Raw genomic sequence first — 19,540 nt, 5'->3', positions numbered from 1 at the left:
GTTCCAGCCCCTCCCCCAGAGCCCTGCCCTTTTCCTCTCCTCCCTGGCCAAGGAACCAAATGAGTCACAAGATTCCACTGGGGCGGGTTCGGTGCCAAGCTCAGTGATGACGAGGGACCTCGGAGCCATGCTCTTGGCTCCGATCTCTTTCCTCACTCTGCGTTCCTGTCTCCTGTGCATGGGCAGACAGGCAGGCAAGAACAGGCAGACAGCTAAAACCCCTGGAGAGACACAAACAGACACCTACCCAGATACACAGACACCTCGTAGACAGGCAGACACAGACAGGGACAGTCACGCAGCTATGCACACCGACGCACAAGCCAACAAGCACACAGATACAAGCAAGCAGTACACTGACGTACGGACAGGCCCGTGTCTGCACAGAGGCAACAGCCAGACACGCCGGCACATGACAGATAGGCAACGGAGATACAGGCAGACTCAGACACACTCAAACAGAAACCACTCACAAACCCAGATACGCACATGACACAGACTCACATGGAGGGCCTGCAGGGGGTGATCTGGGGCAAAGGACAGGCCAGATGCCCCGGGGCCAGTCCTCAGCCCCAGAACCACACTGAAATGGATTCATGAAAGTGGATTCTCTGGGCACGAGCTCTTCTGAAGGCAGCCTCCATCTCCTTCCCAGTACGAGGGGCCGGCTTTGCAGCAAGACAAATGGAGGCTAGACATAGAAAGGGACTTCCCTATAGGGAGGGTGTTGAGATCTGCGAAGGGGGTGACTAAGGATGGCTGGGGGAAAGGAGTGGAGTGTTGGCAGGTAGCGAGCCTCCTTTTGGCTGTGTGACCTCGGGCAAGTCTGTTCTGAGCCTCAAGGGTCTCATCTGGTTCTGTCCTCCCAGGTCCCTGCAAGGAGCAGATGGCCAGCTCCTGAGTGTTGGCGCCAATGCTAGGGCTCCGGGACCTTACTCCTCTAACCCCCACACCCCTCCTCAGGGCAGGATTCCCTTCTTGACTCCCTGCCCAGTACCCCCAGGCAGGGGGTAACTCAGTCAACTCAATCACAGATGCCCGTTGTCCGGGTCCCTCCCGTCCCCCAGGGGCCAGCCAGCTGAGATGCCCCAAGTCTGGAGGAGGGCGGCAGGGAGGTCAGAGCAAGGGCAAAGGGAATTCCCAGTGCTTGCATTTTCCATCCAGGGGCGACTGTGAGGCTCAGGCCCAGGATGAGGGGTGGTCTGTCCAGGTGGAATCTCTTTCATCCTCCCGCTGTTAAGAGTCCTCTGGCCCCGGGCCCAACCTTTGGAAGACAGGGGATTGCGCAATGGGGAGGTAAAAGGTGATGGCGGGCCTGGCGGGACAGAAGCCCCATTGTTTGGGGCCCAGGCCAGCCTGGGCAAAGGAAAGTTTTAAGCCTGGGGCAGGAAGGAGGGAGGCTCTGCAGGGGGTGCCAGCTGGCAGGGCTCTTGCCTTGGGACCCTGGAGGGGCACAGGTGCCGAGCAGGACCACCCCCACCCCACCAAGGGGTGGATTTGATAGAAGGGGCAGTGTTTGGTGAGATGCCTGGGCTGATGGGGAGGGCAGACCCAAAGAGGGATCTTAGGGCAGGGAGGCAGCGCCCCCCCAGCACACCCACTCCATCTTCCCCGAAATCCCCCCAGGGAGGATGAGTCTCCCAAGGCATCTGCAGGGTCCTAAACTATCCTCCTGCAGATTCCAGTCATTCCTGGAAACCGAGACGGCCTGGGGCAGCTCCAAGGCTTGGGAGGAGGGGGGCGGTGCCCAGTGAAGAGGGGTGCCCAAGACTGTATTTATTACTGAGGGGTCGCAGAGAGGCTTAGTCATTTTTGCCGCCCACACTCTCCGCATCATTTCTCTAACTTAGGTTCCAAATTCGGAACTCCGCCGCCCCCTAATCTTCCTTTGTCGGCGCAAGCCCCTCGGCCCCACCGCGAAGCCCACCGGGCAGTCCTTCCCAGGGTCAGCAGACCACTAAACGTTTCTGCCTCGGTTGGAGCTGGCCCCCTAAGGGAACGGCTTCCACCCGAGACCCGGCAAGGTGAGTCGCGTGCTCACGATCCCTCTCCCCAAGTCCCGGCTTCGGGGGTTACGGCGGGGCGATTCCAGGTGCGAACCCGCTGGGGCCCCTCCCTTCCTCCGCCGGCCGGGGCGGCGCGCCCCGCGGGGCGGTACAAAACGCGATCCCGCCCAGCTTTCCTCACTTGACTTTGAGTGTCCCGCGGCGGTCGCGGGGAGCGGGGAGGCGGAGGCGAGAGAGGCAGCGGGGCTCAGCCCACACCCCTCACCAGGTAGGGCCTCTCTGCTGCTCGGAGGGGGAGAGAGAGTTGTAGACAGAAGGAGCAGAGAGAAGGAGGGGCAGGCGGAGGGGCCGAGACAGGTGGCAGAGAGGGAAAGTAGAGAGGGGCAGAGGGGCACAGCGCGAGGGACACGTGAGGGCACAAAGTCAGGGCCCCCATCAAGGACCGAGGCTGGGCAGGGATCCAGGATTGAAGGAGACCTGGAGTTCGAGGCCTGGGTGTGGCCTTTTGGGGCACCAAGAATGCCACCGTCCCCCCCTCCTCTCCCCTGAGGGTCCCCTGGCAGGTCAGGGCTCCACTTCTTGCCCAAGCTCCCTCCCCGCCCTGTAAACCAGGGCACATAGACTGTGGCTCCTCGCCCCTGTCCTGCCAGGGGACGCAGGAGTCAAGGGATCCCCGCAGACTCGCAGCCCCAGGAAGAAGGGAAAGCGGTCACCGAGGGTGCCAGGGAATCGTTGCTGCCCGCCACTTCTAACACCTGACCTCTGTCCTCCCTGGGCCCAGGAGGCACCATGTGGCGCCGTCCACTGGGGCTGCCGCTGCTGCTGTTGCTGCTGCTGGCCGGCGAGTTGGGCGTGGGCGCCCGGCGGGGTCGTAGGCGCCGGGAGCTCGCACCGGCTCTGCACCAGCGTGGCATTCGGGACGCGGGGGGCCGGTACTGCCAGGAGCAGGACCTCTGCTGCCGTGGCCGCGCGGATGACTGCGCCCTGCCCTACCTGGGTGTGACCTGTTACTGTGACCTCTTCTGCAACCGCACCGTCTCTGACTGCTGCCCTGACTTCTGGGACTTCTGCCTTGGCGTGCCACCCCCCTTCCCCCCCATCCAAGGTGGGCATCAGACGGCCAGGGGTGGGTCACGTTGTCAAGCCCAAAACTCATCAAGGCTCAGGAGCAAGGCTGATGCATTGACGTTTCCAGGGGAGGCTTCAGGGTAGCATCTGGAAAGAGACCCCGCCCCTCTCTCTTTACTTCTGCGAAGTACTCACTCTCCTCTAACTTGAATCTCTCCTGTAAGATTGAAAAAGCGCCTCGGTCAGTGGGATTTTCATTTGGCCCAGGAGAAGGGCAGCCACCTGCCCTTTCTCCCAGTCCTTCCTGTCTCTGTATTCTGGACTGAGAAGGTGCTGGCCCCACCTGCTGACTCACTCTCAGATTGATAAAGCGCACAAGCGTTGGTCAGTGTCATTCTAGCAGTTCCTCTGCTTCTGCTCAGGATTCCTTATCCCTGAGATGGCTGGTCACACCTGGGAGGTGGGTCAAGTCTGTTCCTACCTTCAGCCCTGACCACCATCCACCCACCCCAATCCAAGAGGAGACTCATTTGACTTCCTTCCTTCAATTCCACAGGGCTGCAGGTGTGCCTGGGTTGTCATCCCGAAGTCCCGTGTTATCTCAAGGGAGTCATGTACCTTCTTTTGCCTTTGGCTTTCCTATATTCGTCCCACTCCCCATCTCCAAACCCCAGCTCATTTAACTGGCATAGGATCTAAGGAATGTTGTGGCTGGCATCCAAGTGAAGCAAGAGGGATTTGGGTTAGAGTCAGTGAAGAACTTCCAAGTAGTGGGAAGTTGATATGGAGACTCTCAGGAGATGTCTTAAGTTGTAGCTTGGCTTGGCTTTCAGTGAGGGCTGGTGTGTGTGTGTCTGGGAGGATTCAGGACTCCAGACCTCTGAGGATCTGGCCATCTCAGCCCATCGTCCCTGGTCTTAGTTCCACTTCTCTTCCTGTCTTCCCTTCCACCAGGATGTATGCACAAGGGTCGCATCTATCCAGTCTTAGGAACCTACTGGGACAACTGTAACCGTTGGTGAGTATTTGGGACTTGGAGGGGGCTTGCCTGGTGGGCTTTGTGGCAACAGACTTGTTTCACATCCTATCCCTGTCGCTCATTTGCTGGGGGCAAGGCCTCAGTTTCCTCATCTGTAACATGGGAATTTTTACCCGGACCATGTCAGCTTCTACACCAGCAGTCCAACAGCAGTCCCCAGGAGTAGTTAACCCTGGATGCCTGGCTTCAGGTGCAGCTCCTCCTGTCTGGGGCCGGGCTACTTCCCCTCCTAGCCTTTCTCACTGTCACGGGAGAGTCCAAGAAGGGGGCGCCAGGAAGGAAACCTCTGACTGCAGCATCCGCTGACCTGGACCGGATGAGGGTCAGGGATGGCTGAACTGGCAGCCAGCCAGAGTGTAGTGGGGCCTTCCCTGGAATGTGGCCCCTCCTCCCTCCCCCCACCCCTCCCCACACTTCCCAGCAAGAGGATGAAGGGGTTGGGGTATGCCACTACCCTAATCGAGGGCCCGAGATGTGAGGGAAGAAGCCTTGAGTGCTTTAATGAAAATAAGGGGGACCCTAAGACTTAGAGCAGGAGGCCCTGCACCCACTCCACCCCCTGCTCTGGGACTGAGAGGGCCTCTGGGGGGAGGAAACTTTTAGGAATGCGTGATGTGTAAGTGATTTCCATTGCCTCACTGGTGTGAGGGGTGCCTGGGTCGCAGTGAGAGTGAGGATTTATGCATTTCAGCATGTGTCAGGGTGAGTGCACATGCACTCACATGTGCACGCTTGGAGTGTGTGAGACCCGTGTGTGTGTTTCAAAAGATGGAGCACGCCTGCATGATTCTGCTGGCGCCGATAGGATGGACATGAAGGGGTTAACACTCTGTCCCTTCCCTCGGCCTGGCCACCCAGGTCCCCTCTGGAATGCTGGGACCTGCTGCCACCAGCCCTGCCTAGACCTGCTCTGACAGCCCTAGGGGCAAAGAGGGAGGCAGCAAGAGAGGCCTGACCAAGCCACTTCCCTGCCAGTCCAGCTCTGGCTGTGTTCCCTGCACTTGACACCTGAGGGAGGGTTTGGGGCAGTGTCTGGGGGCCTCTCAGACTCTGGGAGCCCTCCAGGGGTGTTTTGAGAGCCAGAGGGGGAGGGGGAAGACAAGAACCTTCCTGAACATGCCTGCAGCTCCTGGGGCTGGAGAGCCCAGCCATACTGAGGCTCCTTAAAAGGCAACATTGGAGGCGGGAGCCTCGGGCAGGCTCAGAAGGACGAAGTTCAGCATCTTGTCATAGCAGAGTTATGAGCTTGGCAAAGCATTGTAGAATTCACAGGATTCAGCTGTTCAGTTGACACCTATTAGAGACCTACTATGTGCCCAGCGTGGTGCTGGGTCAAGGAGATGCAGCCAGTATGCGGCAGACAGTCCTTGTCTCTGCACGAGAGCCTAGGTGACACAAATCATAAACCTGTCATTACAACCTGTTCCAGGTGTGACGGGGGGACAGAGGTCAACAGGGGATCCTAGCTCTGAGTGGGGTGGGGGCGAGGGAAGTCCACTCGGGAAGGGACGTTTATGCAGATACCAGGGAGATGAGAGCGTGAGTGGCCCAGGCCCAGGAGGAGGGAACAAGGGGGGCGATGGCTGGTGGAAAGGCCAGGAGGTGGGGACAAGCTCATTGCAGCTGGAGATGTGAAATGGGGAGAGATGCCTGGGGAGGTGCAGGCCATGTCCCCGGAGTCTCATAAACTGTGCCTAGGATGTTGCATTTTGTTCCAAGTGTCGTGGGAAGCCACTTAGGGAGCACACACTGATGTGTGTTGCTCAAAGATCTCATTGGCTTTAAGAGTGGGATGTGTGTACTGGGGGAAGGGGATTATAAAGTGTTGGAGAGCCTGGTAAGGAAGCCACTGCCGTGGTCCCGGGACCAGAGTAGGGTGATGGTGGTGGAGGGGTAAGAGGCAAGTGGGTTCCGAGTCTTTCATGATGCTGGGTCTGCTAATAGGGGAGGCATGTGGCAGAAAGCAATCTTCAACATGATGTGGGTGGTGGGGGCAGGGGTGAGTAATGGTGGAGACGTCACGGACCACACGGAGTTCTGGCTTGAACAGCCCAGTAGATAAGGTGTTGTTGTCTGAGTTGAGGATGTTGTTAGGGGGAGGAACAGGTTTGGGGGAGATAGTTTAGCCGTTTTGAGATGCTATTCACATACCCAGAGGAGATGTCAGGAGGCCAGTTGGATCTGAATCTGAAACTCAAGGGGGCGGGGAGTCGGGGTTCCTGTCCTGAGAACTATAATGGGAGATGACAGTTTCTGAGCACATAACATGGGCCAGGCCTTGGGCTTTCCAAGCTTGCCTTTTAACCCCTGGAAACTGGCACTATTATTATCCTCATTTTACAGATGACATTGAGGGAGAGTTTTAAATAACTTACCTAAGGTCACACGGGCTTCCCTGGTGACTCAGTGGTAAAGAATCTGCCTGCCAATGCAGGAGCTGCAGGTTCGATCCCTGGGTCGGGAAGATTCCCCAGAGAAGGAAATGGCAAACCACTCCAGTATTCTTACCTGGAAATCCCATGGACAGAGGAGCCTGATGGACTACAGTCTGCTGCTGCGTAGCTGCTTCAGTCATCTCTGACTCTGTGCGACCCTGTAGACTGTAGCCCACCAGGCTCCTCTGTCCATGGGATTCTCCAGGCAAGGGTACTGGAGCAGGTTGCCATGTGCTCCCCCCAGGGGATCTTCCCAACCCAGGGATTGAACCCAGGTCTCCCACATTGCAGGGGGATATTTTTTACCACTGAGCCACCAGGGAAGCTCCGGGCTACAGTGTATGGGATCACAAAAGAGTCAGATACGATGCAGCAACTAAACAGCAAAGAACAGAAAGGCCACTAGTCAGCTAAAATCAGAACCCTCGATTCGATTCGGAATCCATGGTCTTAATCATTTCACTATATTGCCCCGTTCATTCATTCATTCATTCAACAAATATTTATTAGGTCCCTACCATGTGTTAGATTTTGTTTGGGGGCACTGATGATATCAAATAATACCTGCCCTCAAGGACATTAGATCCTATGAGGAAATAGGTATAAACAATATAAATAACTAAAGCTATAATACGTCAGATAGTGATGACAGGCTGAGGGGAAAATAAAGCAGGAAAGCAGGGTAGGAAGGGTGGAGGATGCTGAGATAGGGTGTTCAGGGCAAGCCGCCCTGAGAAGGTGACATCTGAAGAAGTGAGAGGGGGCCATGAGGATGCTTCCTCCTAGGAAGGAGAGCTCAAAGGCCCAGAGGCAGGAGCACGACTCGTGTCGACCGTCAGGGGACCAGCTGGTTGTGGCCTTAGGAACCAGGTCTTGGAGGAGGGGGCCAGAGAGAAGACAGATCGTGCAAGGCCTTGTTGGCATGGAAGGACTTTGGCTCTTATCCTGTCATGTGAAGCCAATGGTGAGTTTTGGGCAGGGGAATGGCATGATATGATTTGGGTTTAACAGGATCACTGTGTTAAAAATATACTGAAGGGGTGGGGCCCAGGGCCGAAAAGTGAGAACAGTGAGGAGGCTGCAGCCTAATCCAGGTGAAAGGTGATTGGACCACGGTGGCTGCAGGAAAGAATGAGATGCGGTTTGGATTCTGGATGTGTTTTTAAGGTAAAGTCAACAGATCTGCCAATGAATCAGGTCAGCACGTGAGAGAAAGAGTCAAGGGTGCCTCCCAGGCTTTCGGCCTGCGCTCCAGGAAGGATGGAGTGGCTGTTTTCGAGGACTGTGGCAGGTGCAGGCCTGGGAGTGGGAGAGGGGAGAGCAGGAGTTCGGTTTGAGATGTGAGGGGTGTAACCTATCAGACGACCCGGAGGTGAGGCTGTGTAGCAGCCAAGATCCTGGAATCTGGAGTTGAGGGAAAGATCTGAGGAGCAGATGTACACTTGAGAATCATGAACTTGAAACTGACATTTAAAGCCACCGGGCTGCATGGGATCCCCTGGGGGGTCCTCTCGTAGGTGCTGATGTGGAATTTCAGGCCCACATGTTCAGACCTCCAAGGCCTCCTCCCTTCCAAGGATGCCCAGCCTTACCTCACTTCTTCCTTCCCTCCTGTTTTTCCAGTACCTGCCATGAGAAAGAGCAGTGGGAGTGTGACCAGGAACCATGCCTGGTGGATGAAGACATGATCAAGGCCATCAACCAAGGCAACTACGGGTGAGAGGCCCGAAGCATGACCCCAGTGGGCACACGTGCACGCACATACACGTGTACTTTCTGCCCGAGAGGCGCGTCCTGCCAGGGGCGCCCACACTCAGATCTTATTCATGTGTACTCTCAGCCAGTAGGCGTCTCTCCCACTCACATGCACATTCCTCCAGGACCCCCAGCCTTGGCAGGCCTGTGACCTCCACCCCCTCTCTTTCAGCTGGCGGGCTGGGAACCACAGTGCCTTCTGGGGCATGACCCTGGATGAGGGCATTCGCTACCGCCTAGGCACTGTCCGCCCATCTTCCTCCGTCACCAATATGAATGAGATTCACGTAAGTGCACCCCTGCCTGCAATCGTGCCATCTCCCTTTGGCCTATGACCTCAGGGACCCTGGCACCGTGTACCCTGTTTCACCAAGGGCCCAGGCCCACTGATAGGCTGTGTGTTGTGGCCAAGTGACTCCCCTTCTCTGGGCCTTAAGTTTCTGCCTGTAACTTGATAGACTCACTGTAAGAACTGGTGCTCAGATTCAGAGTTTTGTGGTCCCGGCATCTCACCCTGCCTGGCTTCTCGAGCCTCCCCAGCTTGGGAAAAAATGTCATTGGTCCCAGTATGACGGGGTCAGGGCCCTAAAGGGCCAGGAGGTCACCTTGGTATTTTGGGAAGGAAGGGACAGGCACTCCCCCAGTTTTGGCCAGAGAGCAGCAATTCTCGGAAACAAATGCCATCTCAGCAGAACCTCAAGGGAGGAGGGGGTTTCTCCCTTCCCACCAGTGGGACCCTCTAGAGGGAGAAATGGGAACCAGAGCCAGGACAGTTCCAAGGGTGAGGAAGGGGCGCTTCAGGGGGACAGGGCTGGGCCATATGCCGGAGGCTCTGTCAATGGCGGGCAAGGAGGGGCTGGTGTTTGGCTGGTGTGGCCAGCCCTGCAGAGGGAGTTCAGCTCAAGGCTGGGGTGACCAGACCCTGCCCCTGCCCTTACTCCCTGGGGCCTCTGGCTATTTTCTGCCTCCTGCTGTTTGCTTTGGCAGCCTGCCCAGTCACGGGACCTTACTGCTTCTTCCCTCCCCTGCCCTTTGGGGCCCGAATCCCAAGGTCCTGTTGGAAAGAAGGATGTAAGTGGATCAGACGGTGCAGAGCAGGAAAGAAGCCGGAATGGAAAGTGGCCCAGTCACTTACCTGTTCCTGGCTTCAACTGCTTCACCTGTAAACAGGACTAGTCACTCCCCAGCTGACGCTAGGGAGGCACTAAATGGTGCCTGTGTCTCCCTCTGGGTCAAGGTGGAGGTTGCTGGAATCTCTCAGATCAAATCTCTCAAATCTTGGCGGGCTCAAGATCAAATTGCTGAAGGTTCTGGACTCTTGGGAAACCTCCCATGCCTAGGGCCCCGGAGGGTCAGGCTGGGGCAGAGGCAGGAGACAGACAAGAGTGGCCTTTACCTTGCAGACAGTGCTGGGTCCAGGGGAGTTGCTGCCCCGAACCTTCGAGGCCTCTGAGAAGTGGCCCAACCTGATCCACGACCCTCTAGACCAGGGCAACTGTGCAGGCTCCTGGGCCTTCTCCACGGCAGGTAGGTTCAAGGGCAGGGGCTTGCCAGGCGGGAAAGGGGGGCCAAGGCCTGACCCCCTGACAGCCCCTCTACCTCCCTTCCCAGCTGTGGCATCTGATCGAGTCTCAATCCATTCTCTGGGGCACATGTCACCTGTCCTGTCGCCCCAGAACCTGCTGTCTTGTGACACGCACAACCAGCAGGGTTGCCGTGGTGGGCGACTGGATGGTGCCTGGTGGTTCCTGCGCCGACGAGGGTGAGCATCAGGGGGCACGGACAGGGAAGAGGGCATAAGCAGGGGTCTCAGGAAGTGAAAGCCTGCAGGAAGGGCCTGGGCCAGGCTGCCCCATGCTCATTCTGTCCCCGCTCCCTCCCGCTGCCCCTGCAGGGTTGTGTCTGACCACTGCTACCCGTTCTCCGGCCATGGGCGGGACGAGGCTGTCCCCGCACCCCCCTGCATGATGCACAGTCGGGCCATGGGTCGGGGCAAACGCCAGGCCACCGCGCGCTGCCCCAATAGCTATGTCCATGCCAATGACATCTACCAGGTCACTCCTGCCTACCGCCTCGGCTCCAACGTAAGTCTGCACTTGAGTGAGGGGCAAAGGCAGGAGAGAGCTGGAAGCCTGACCAAAGGCTGGAGCCTCACACCTGATGCATCCTCTCCTCCTCACCCCCTCACCCTCCAGGAGAAAGAGATCATGAAGGAGCTGATGGAGAATGGCCCTGTCCAAGGTAAATGCCCCTCATCCTGCCCCGTGATATCAGAAGCTTGTGCCTGCTTGAGACTGGGCACCATGGCACAGGTGGTCCTTAAAGCCCTGAGCAGCAAGTCCACTGGGGCCAGGATTGGGGGACTGTGTCCCCTCCTCAGGGGTGGCACCTGGAGGGGCCACTTAGAGCCTTGGTACCAGAGGCTCTGGGACCTGGGCATGTATCTCCAGGTTTAGGCATCAGTGCCTGTGCTGATGGGCTGAGCCACCTCCTCTGACCTCTGCCCACAGCCCTCATGGAGGTGCATGAGGACTTCTTCCTATACCAGAGCGGTATCTACAGCCACACACCAGTGAGCTTCGGGAGGCCGGAGCGATACCGCCGGCATGGGACCCATTCGGTTAAGATCACAGGGTAAGCAGCTTGGTGGGCAAGGGGGCTGGGGGCAGCTAGGGGCTCTAAACCTCCCTTAAATCCTTGCCACCTCTCTGCAAAGCTCCATTTCAAAGAGGAGGAAACTGAGACTCAGAAAGAGGAAGTACTTGCCTCAGGGCACACCAAGAATTAGAGGCCTTTCAAAGTGTTCTAGAACAGTTCCTTACACACCAGGAGAAATCACTCCAAATCAAATACAGACAAGTATCCGAGGGTTGCTCCAGCTCTCTGCAGCTCAGCGCCTGTCCCAGCTTTGCCTGACTCACTGACTCATACCTCCAGCCCTCAGTTTCCCCCACTGATGTAACAGGAGATGCCAGAGTCATTGATTTCAATAGTCTAACAGATAAAATATACTTTGTACCCACCTCCACCCCCCCAACCAGCCAGGTAAGGCTGGAGGACAGGCAGATGTGTGCCCCCTCCCCGATGTGGGTTTCTGGAAGGTGTAGGCTTTTCTGCTCCCCCTTGCAGATGTCCCTTTGTGCCCCGTGGGGGACTTAGAGATGTGGAGACTGAGGGAGGTGCAGAGAGGGACAGTGGTGTGCCGTCCTAAGTCGCTTCAGTCTTTTCCGACTCTTTGTGACCCTCTGGACGGTAGCCCACCAGGTTCCTCTGTCCCTGAGATTCTCTAGGCAAGAATACTGGAGTGGGTAGCCATCCCCGTCTCCCGGGGGTCTTCCCCACCCAGGGATTCGTTACCACTCGCGCTACCTGGGGAGCCTGGTGGGACTTGCGCAAAGAGGGACAGAGAACTGTCCAAGTCCTGCTGCTGCTGCTAAGTCGCTACAGTCGTGTCCGACTCTGTGCGACCCCATAGACGGTAGCCCACCAGGCTCCCCCGTCCCTGGGATTCTCCAGGCAAGAACACTGGAGTGGGTTGCCATTTCCTTCTCCAATGCATGAAAGTGAAAAGTCAAAGTGAAGTAGTTCAGTCGTGTCCGACTCTGACTCTTTGGGATCCCATGGACTGCAGCCTTCCAGGCTCCTCCAGCCATGGGATTTTCCAGGCAAGGGTACTGGAGTGGGGTGCCATTGCCTTGTCCGGCCAAAGTCCTGAGGGGACACCAAGTCACCAAAGGCAGCAGGGGCCTAGCTAGGGAAGGCCGCAGCGGGTGGGAGCCCTTGAAAGTAGGTGAATCAGCGCCCTTGTGGCTCTGCCCAGCAGGTGGGGCGAGGAGACGCTGCCTGACGGGAGGACCGTCAAGTACTGGGTGAGTCCCGGCACCGCGTGCCCTGTGGCCGCTGTCACCTTCCCCTGGCCCTCCTGCCCTTCTCCCTCACCGCGATTGCCCTCCTCACGGCCCCCTCTTTTCCCAGACGGCGGCCAACTCGTGGGGCCCGGCCTGGGGCGAGAGGGGCCACTTTCGCATCGTGCGCGGCTCCAACGAGTGCGACATCGAGAGCTTCGTGCTGGGCGCCTGGGGCCGCGTGGGAATGGAGGACATGGGACACCACTGAGGCCAGGGGCACCACACCGGGAAGAGCCCCGCTCGTGCGTGGGGCGGCAGCCCCCCGCCCCGCCTGCCCGTCCGCCCGACGGGACTCCAGGCGCCAGAGGTCTAATCCCTGAGCGGTTCCGCTGACGCAGCTCCCGGCCTGGGAGCCACGGGCTGGCCGGAGCCCCCAGACCTCCCAGCGGGGCCAGGCAGGGGCTGGCCGGGGAGGAGCAAGACCCCTACGCAAGATCACTGAAGCCAGGACACCCCCCCGCCCTAGTCTCCAGCCCATGACCTCACCCCACCCTTGTACTTTTATTCTTCAAAGATATTTATTTTTCTTTTCACTGTTTTAAAATAAAAAATACAAAGTGTTGATAACTATGGTATCTTGAAATTTCTGGGCGTGGAAATCCAGGCCAGAGTTGGAGTGGCATATGGGGGGACTGCAGAAAGGACTGCCTGAGGCTTTGCTGGTTGGCAGGGGTGGGGGTCGGGGACCAGAAATCTTAGCCTCCATTCAGCCCGAATTTCAGTGACCTTGGACACTGATCCACTGGGGTGGGACATGGATGGCGCGGCCTTTGGCCCCCAGAGAGATGTGGGCCCGTGGGAATCACCTCTCAGACGCTGAGTCAGCGCTGCCTGGGGTGGGGGGGCAGTCCAACCCACCAATCAGCAGAGCTGGCACCAGTGCCCAGCAGGCAAGGGGGGCATAGCCCCATAGAAGCTGGAGCCTCTGTCTCTGCAGATCAGCTTCTCCAAGCCACCCAGGCGAAGGGACCCCCCCCGCCCCATCTCTACCCCTAGGCCAGATTGGGCCTGCCTCTGTGAGCCCTCCTCTATCCCATGTCCCCAGGCTATCAGTGCCAGCGGAATGAAGTCCAGACCTCACTTGCATTCAAGGCCATCAGGACCTCACCAGCTCCTTCACCCATTGCCCAGGCGACCCCAGAGTCCTCCCTGCTTCCTAATGTCAGCACACACGCAGACCACTGGGCATTTGCACATGCTGTTTTCTCTCAGTCCAGATGCCCTTCCATGCCACCTACCCCCGTCGCACTGCTGTTCCCAACCCAGCTCCAAGGCATCTTCACTCAGACAGTATCGGGGGAGAGCAAGGAATGTGCCAGGTGCTGTGCAAGGGAGCCATGGTTCCCCAAACCACCCCAACCCCTCTTAACATGGCTTAGACACCCCCTCCCTGAACTCAACTCCATCCTGCCCTTTCACTGGTATTTCACTATCTTCCTTATGCTGGAAGTTGCTTGAGAAACAGAGACTGGGTGTGGTTCACTAATGAGTCCTGGTACCCATACCTGTACCCTGGATAAGGTGGCGTTGCAGTTTGTGGATGGTTGAATAACCCGACCCATTCTTTCCTTACCATTCCCTTCCCAAGCCTCTAGGCACAGAAGTCAGCATGGAGCCCTGTCTTTCCAGAGGCTCAGGGAGGCTGTGCCTGGGGATAGTCCTCCCCTGGCAACAGTCCTCCTTGCCCCCCAGCTAGAGTCACTGGAGGAGGCAGCAGGGAGGTGTATCCCCTGGAGGGCAGCCCCTCAGAGCCAGCCACGTCCCCCAGGCCGCCTGGGCATCACCTGAAAGGAATGCGGGGCGACCGATAAGCGGCTGCCTTTGTTTCATTTCCTGTTTGCTAGGACGTCCCGAGCCTGGCTCCCCTGGCCGGCCTGCTTGTCCCCAAGGAGCCAAGGCCAGCCAGAGCCCTGGGGACAACGATGGGAAGGGAGTCCTGAGCAGGGCTGCCCGATTACTACCCCCTCTGCGGCCGCCAGACACGCCTCACAACTCCCACCCCACTGGAAAAACCCCGGTCCAGGGGCGCGGCTGGAATTTTTCTACAAGGACCTTTGGCGGAAGTAGTGGGGGTTGGGAAAGGGAGGGACGCAGGGGCGCGGCTGAGTCTCCAGGCTCTAGCTCTGTCTGCCGGCTGGGAGGCCTGACCCTGTGAGCCCAAGTAGGGTCAGCCCAGCCCTTCCCTAGCCCATGGACCAAGGAGCCCCAGGCCTGCGAGCCTCCCCCAACCCCCCAAGAGTGCAAATGGGGCTGGGCAGCACTTAGCGGGTCTCTTAGTGACCTCCACCAGCCACCTCTGGTTCTCTGATATTGGCAATGGACTTGTAGGTGTTGTGTTTTAAATCCTCTCCACTGGCAGCTCTCAGGACTCAGACACTGGGTTTGTGTTTATTTTATATTTTTATTTATTTTTTAAATTTGAGTGCACCACAATGCATGTGGGATCTTAGTTCCCTGACCAGGGATAGCGCCTGCAGCGCCTACATTGGAAGTGTGGGGTCTTAACCACTGGACCACCCGGGAAGTCCATGGACATGTGGTTGTAAAGAGAGAGGCAAACCAAGGACTTCCAACCAGATTACCGCCCTTGAGTCTGTCCATAAAGAAATCCTGGCAGCCCAGCACCCTGCTCTGTGTCCTGAGGCTAGTCCCTTACCCTCTCGGGGCCACGGGCATGAGTCCTTAGACAAACCTGGGTTTGAACCCCTGCTCTTCTTGTTCTGCCCTGGCTATGTAATCCTGACCTTTCAGAGGCTCTGTTTTTCTATCTTTTGTTGTTGTTGTCTGTCACTCAGTTGTGTCCAACTCTTTGTGACCCCATGGACTGCAGCATGCCGGGCTTCCCTGTCCTTCACTATCTCCTGGTGTTTGCTCAAACTCATGTCCATTGAGTTGATGATGCCATCCAACCAGCTCATCCTCTGGTGCCCCTTTCTCCTCCTGCCTTCAGTCTTTCCCAGTATCAGGGTCTTTCCAATGAGATGGCTCTTCACATCAGGTGGCCAAAGTGTTGGAGCTTTAGTATCAGTCCTCCCAAGGAATATTCAGGGTTGATTTCCTTTAGGATTGATTGATTTGATCTCGTTGCTGTCCAGGGGACTCTTCTCCAGCACCACAGTTCGAAAGCATCAATTCTTCAGTGCTCAGCCTTCTTTATGGTCCAACTCTCATAACCATACATGACTATTGGAAAAACCATAGCTTTGACGATATGGAACTATAGCTTTTTACTGCTTTTTAATGTGCTGTCTTGGTTTCTATCTTTAATGGGGATAATAGTACTCACCTCCTGGAGTTGCTGGGAGGATTAAAAGAGACAAAACATGCTTAACATTTAGCAGCATACTTGGAAAGTATTAAATGGTAACAGCGCTAATCTTTTAAAGGGGGTAATGTAAAAACTTTTTGTAATGAGCTAAACTTTTTTTAATGCTTAACCATAGCCTCTGACAGCATGTTGTTCTGATTGTTTTGCATATATTATCTCATTTAATGGTCAGGAAAGCCTGGCAGGCTACAGTCCATGGGGTTGCAAAGAGTCGGACACAACTTAATGACTGAACAACATCTCATTTAATACTAAAAATAAACTTCTACTTCCTTTTTATGCAGATAGTTGAGGCAGGATTAAACTCAGGCTGCCTAAATTCTCATACTAATCAGCTCTGTACTAATAGTGGTTGTTTGGTAGTGTTAATCCAATTTCCCTAAGTCCTTTCCCTGCATGACAAACTCTTAGTCATCCTTCAAAACCCAGCTCAAACATCCCTCCTCTGGAAAGCCTTTCATAGTATCCACCTTCTAGACCTCCAGAGACTCTAGCGTCCATCCCTGGTGCGTGTGTGTCTCAGTTGCTCAGTCGTGCTTGACTCTTCACGACCCCAGGGGCCGTAGCCTGTCAAGCTCCTTTGTCCGTGGGATTTTCTGGGCAGGAATACTAGAGTGTATTGCTATGTCCTTCTCCAGGGGATCTTCCTGACCCAGGGATGGAACCCATGTCACCTTGTCTCTGCATTGGCAGGTGGATTCTTCACCACTGATCCACCTGGAAAGCCCAAATTCCTAGAACAGAGGGGCAACATTTCCTCCCATAAATCATTGTGGCAGGAGTTTTTTTTTTTCCTTAGTCCCATCTTTCCTATGCACCAATGTTCCTCTTGGGAATTCATTCTGGTCTCCTGTGGTGCTCCGCGGGGTTCCCAGGCACCTGACTTTCGTTTTCTGTGAGCTGCTGACTTACATCCCTTCACTAGTGCTGATGCCTCACATCTTCCTGGTATCTTGCCAAATCCCATCCTTGCCTGGTGCCCATTAAGGGAAAGGAATCCATGCCCCCTGAGCCTGCAGTGCACCAGGCCTTGGGCTGAGCACTGCATACACTTCAGCTCATTTGATCCTACACACAACCCTGTGAGAAAGATATCTTTAGAAACCAAAGCCAACCAGTGAGGCAACTCTGGGAATCTAAGGGAGGAGTGAACTTCCAGAGTGTGAGCAGGGCTAGTGGGCCCAAGCACAGCCAGAACTAGGAATGCAAACCTGGCCGGGACTCACATTCTGTCTCCCTCTCTAGACTAACTCTGCTATTAGGAAGGACATTTGACCAATGACAACTCTTGAGCTTTTCACATTTTCACAGCTGTCTTCTCAGTTCTAACTCAAAACAGAACGGAACAGGGAAGGCTTCTGATTGGCCCAGCTCTAATCTATAGCCAAAGGACAGGATCACAGATGCCACGACCACCCTGAATGAATGAGTGTTTGGAGGCGGACACCCTAAAGAAGGGGAAGACTGCTGTTCCAGGGGAAAGAAGAGAAGCTGACCAGATGACCAAAGCAGTCCACAGCAGCCAGGGGTTACTGTCACCGTCATTGGACAGATAAGGAGATAGAGGCTCAGGGGAACGTGGGATTGGTCAGCTCACTTAGTGGTTTAGTGGTGCCACTGGATACATTGCCTACCACTCGATTTATAGATCAACCCAAAGAGATGACTGTGTAGGTCAAAGAGTGAGAGATTCCTTCCCCAGCTTCTCCCTGAGGACTCATTCCTGAGCCCTGGGAGATAACGTGTCTAGAATTCCATCCATTTCATGAAAATTCTGTGGCTCTGACATTAATACCCAGGGTAGTTTTCCCAAAGGAAAGCAAGACTGAGTCTGAGCAGGCCTTCCAGGAGAGCATCCTGCTTTCTGATCCCGGGGGAAGAGCGTGGTCCCCATCATGGGATGTGATGAGATGGTTGAACGGGAGCTGTTTGCTGGGAGACCAGAGGTATGAGTGAATGAATGGATGCACACAGGCAGGGCCCAGGGGCATGGTCAAGTTGACAGCAGGGCCCCCTGCTGGCTGAATCCGCACCCGCCGCAACCTGGAGAAGTGAAGAGCATGGATCTGGGTGACTCTCAGAACTGAGCAGTTGCCCACCTGCATGTTTCACAGACATTCCCCGGGTGAGTCCTCATAACTTTGTGAAGCTTGGAGACCAGCCTGAGGAGACAAACAGATGGGGGCAGAACAGGGAATCATCTCAGTCTGTTGGAATCCAGGGCCCCCTCACTCTGTCTCTCACCCAGATGATGAGCCAGCCCGGTCAGGATAAGGCTTTGAGGTTCCCCTCATCTGGGGCTCTGTCCTCCACTCAGGTTCCCTTTCCTCGCCTCAACACACACAACTTCCCTTGGAAAGCTTCTAATTCAGAGCCCAACAGACCTAGGCTCAAAGCCCAGCTCCACTGTACTCCTCAAAGCTCACTTTCCACTCTGAACCTTGGTTTCCTAGTCTGTAAAATGGGAACAGTGATCTCTACTGTCTCTGTGTGGGAGCTGGCCAAGATTGAATGTTTTCCTGAAAATGAGGAAATGAGGAAAACAAGTTGGGCCCACTGAGAGCCAGACTGGAGAAATTGGTACCTAATGAATCAGAGCAGAGATGTACAAAGTCACCATAAAGGGACAGGCTGGCTCTGGGTCCTGCGAAATTTGACAGTCACTTGTGGCTCAGACGGTAAAGTGTCTGTCTACAATGTGGGAGACCCGGGTTAGATCCCTGAGTCTGGAAGATCCCCTGGAGAAGGAAATGGCAATCCACTCCAGTACTATTGCCTGGAAAATCCCATGGACAGAGGAGCCTGGTAGGTTACAGTCCATGGGGTCGCAAAGAGTCGGACACGACTGTGCGACTTCACTCAAAGTAGAAAAGCATCCTCAGACAAAGGTAAGTCCTTATGATTCTGAGATGCTGAGACTGTCCAGGAAGAGGCCACTCTGGCCATCAGACCAGTGGCCAAGCTGAGCCTGCGTTAAGATGGATAAAGGAGGGTGTTATTGATGGGTTTTGAGGAGTTCCTTCCCCAGAGACAGGGTGGTACTTTGGAGATTTGGATGTAGGGGTGGTCTTAGACAAGGGCCAGTAACCCAGGGTCTCAGCCTCAAATGCCTTTGGGTCTAAGCAGTTACGCGAGTGAGCTAGGAGTGTCAGAACAGGGAGTCATGGGGCCTGTGTCCAGCATGTATTAGAGAGTTCATGCTTGCCTACAGGTATTCAGAATCAATGACTTTTAAACACATGATGCCAGCCTGCATTGCTCAGGGTCCCAACAGGAAACAGATGGCGTGCTCTAATTAAGAGAACTTGGGCAAAGTTTATTTTCAAAAGGACTCATGACAAAGTAGGGTGTGAGGGAGTCATGAGAGAAATTGCAGGGCTCTGAGGCTAGCGATACCATAGCTTTCGTTCCCTTAGGTCAGCAGGGTCGAAGGGAAGAAGTGACCAGTTCTGATACAGAGAGTTATGTAGAGCAGAGGTGACCTCACAGTGAGGAGGCAGGGGGACAAACGTCAGCCTCACTTTCTGCTCCCTTCTCTCCTGCTGGCTTCTCATTCACTAAACCCCACAGGAACCGTGGCTGTGGACTTTCACATGGACAAGCAATGCACTTCTGTCTTATTTAAACCACTGTTTTTAGGGTCGTTTGTAACAGCAGTCTAGCCCTAACCAACATAAAAGGAAACATCTGCCAAGAAGATCTAATAATCATGAACTTACGTGGATCATAAACTTGTATTTGTTTTGATGAAACATATAAAGCAAATCTGGCAGAACCACAAGGAGAAAGCCAGGAACCTATAAACAAAGTGGGAAATTTTCTGTTTCAAAGTGGGAAATTCTAATTAAACTTTCTTAAAACCAGAAGATCAAATAGCAAAATGTTAGGAAGGATACAGAAATTAGGACAATGTAATTAAGAACTTCATCTGCTGGATAAACATAAACTTTACTCCTCCTTACACAAAGAATACCCATTGTTTTCAAGCTCACATGGAACAT

The 19,540-nt window shown here is 55.3% G+C and overlaps 1 protein-coding gene across 3 annotated transcripts in view; it reads left to right on the top strand.

Annotated features, from left to right (window-relative positions):
* TINAGL1 (tubulointerstitial nephritis antigen like 1) overlaps window positions 1-12,730 on the top strand; it is a 36,263-nt gene extending 23,533 nt beyond the window's left edge. The window contains exons 2-13 of one of the 3 annotated variants that reach the window (XM_068967476.1): window positions 1,851-2,024; window positions 2,788-3,111; window positions 4,029-4,092; window positions 8,172-8,264; window positions 8,476-8,590; window positions 9,707-9,830; window positions 9,915-10,065; window positions 10,198-10,387; window positions 10,499-10,544; window positions 10,814-10,937; window positions 12,124-12,172; window positions 12,279-12,730. In XM_068967476.1, the coding sequence (XP_068823577.1) occupies window positions 2,796-3,111; window positions 4,029-4,092; window positions 8,172-8,264; window positions 8,476-8,590; window positions 9,707-9,830; window positions 9,915-10,065; window positions 10,198-10,387; window positions 10,499-10,544; window positions 10,814-10,937; window positions 12,124-12,172; window positions 12,279-12,419 (1,413 nt within the window). In that variant the 5' untranslated portion in view covers window positions 1,851-2,024; window positions 2,788-2,795 and the 3' untranslated portion in view covers window positions 12,420-12,730. Of the gene's footprint in view, window positions 1-1,850; window positions 2,025-2,196; window positions 2,275-2,787; window positions 3,112-4,028; window positions 4,093-8,171; window positions 8,265-8,475; window positions 8,591-9,706; window positions 9,831-9,914; window positions 10,066-10,197; window positions 10,388-10,498; window positions 10,545-10,813; window positions 10,938-12,123; window positions 12,173-12,278 lie in introns of those variants that run through there. The other 2 variants (XM_068967477.1, XM_068967475.1) reach the window with 2 other exon arrangements.
* The last annotated feature ends 6,810 nt before the right edge of the window (window positions 12,731-19,540 follow it).

The sequence above is a fragment of the Capricornis sumatraensis genome, chromosome 3 (assembly GCF_032405125.1).
Source record: "Capricornis sumatraensis isolate serow.1 chromosome 3, serow.2, whole genome shotgun sequence".
In the NCBI taxonomy this organism is placed as follows: Eukaryota; Metazoa; Chordata; class Mammalia; order Artiodactyla; family Bovidae; genus Capricornis; species Capricornis sumatraensis.
Note: the sequence above shows the minus strand (reverse complement) of the source record. Positions and strands in the feature narration are given on the sequence as shown.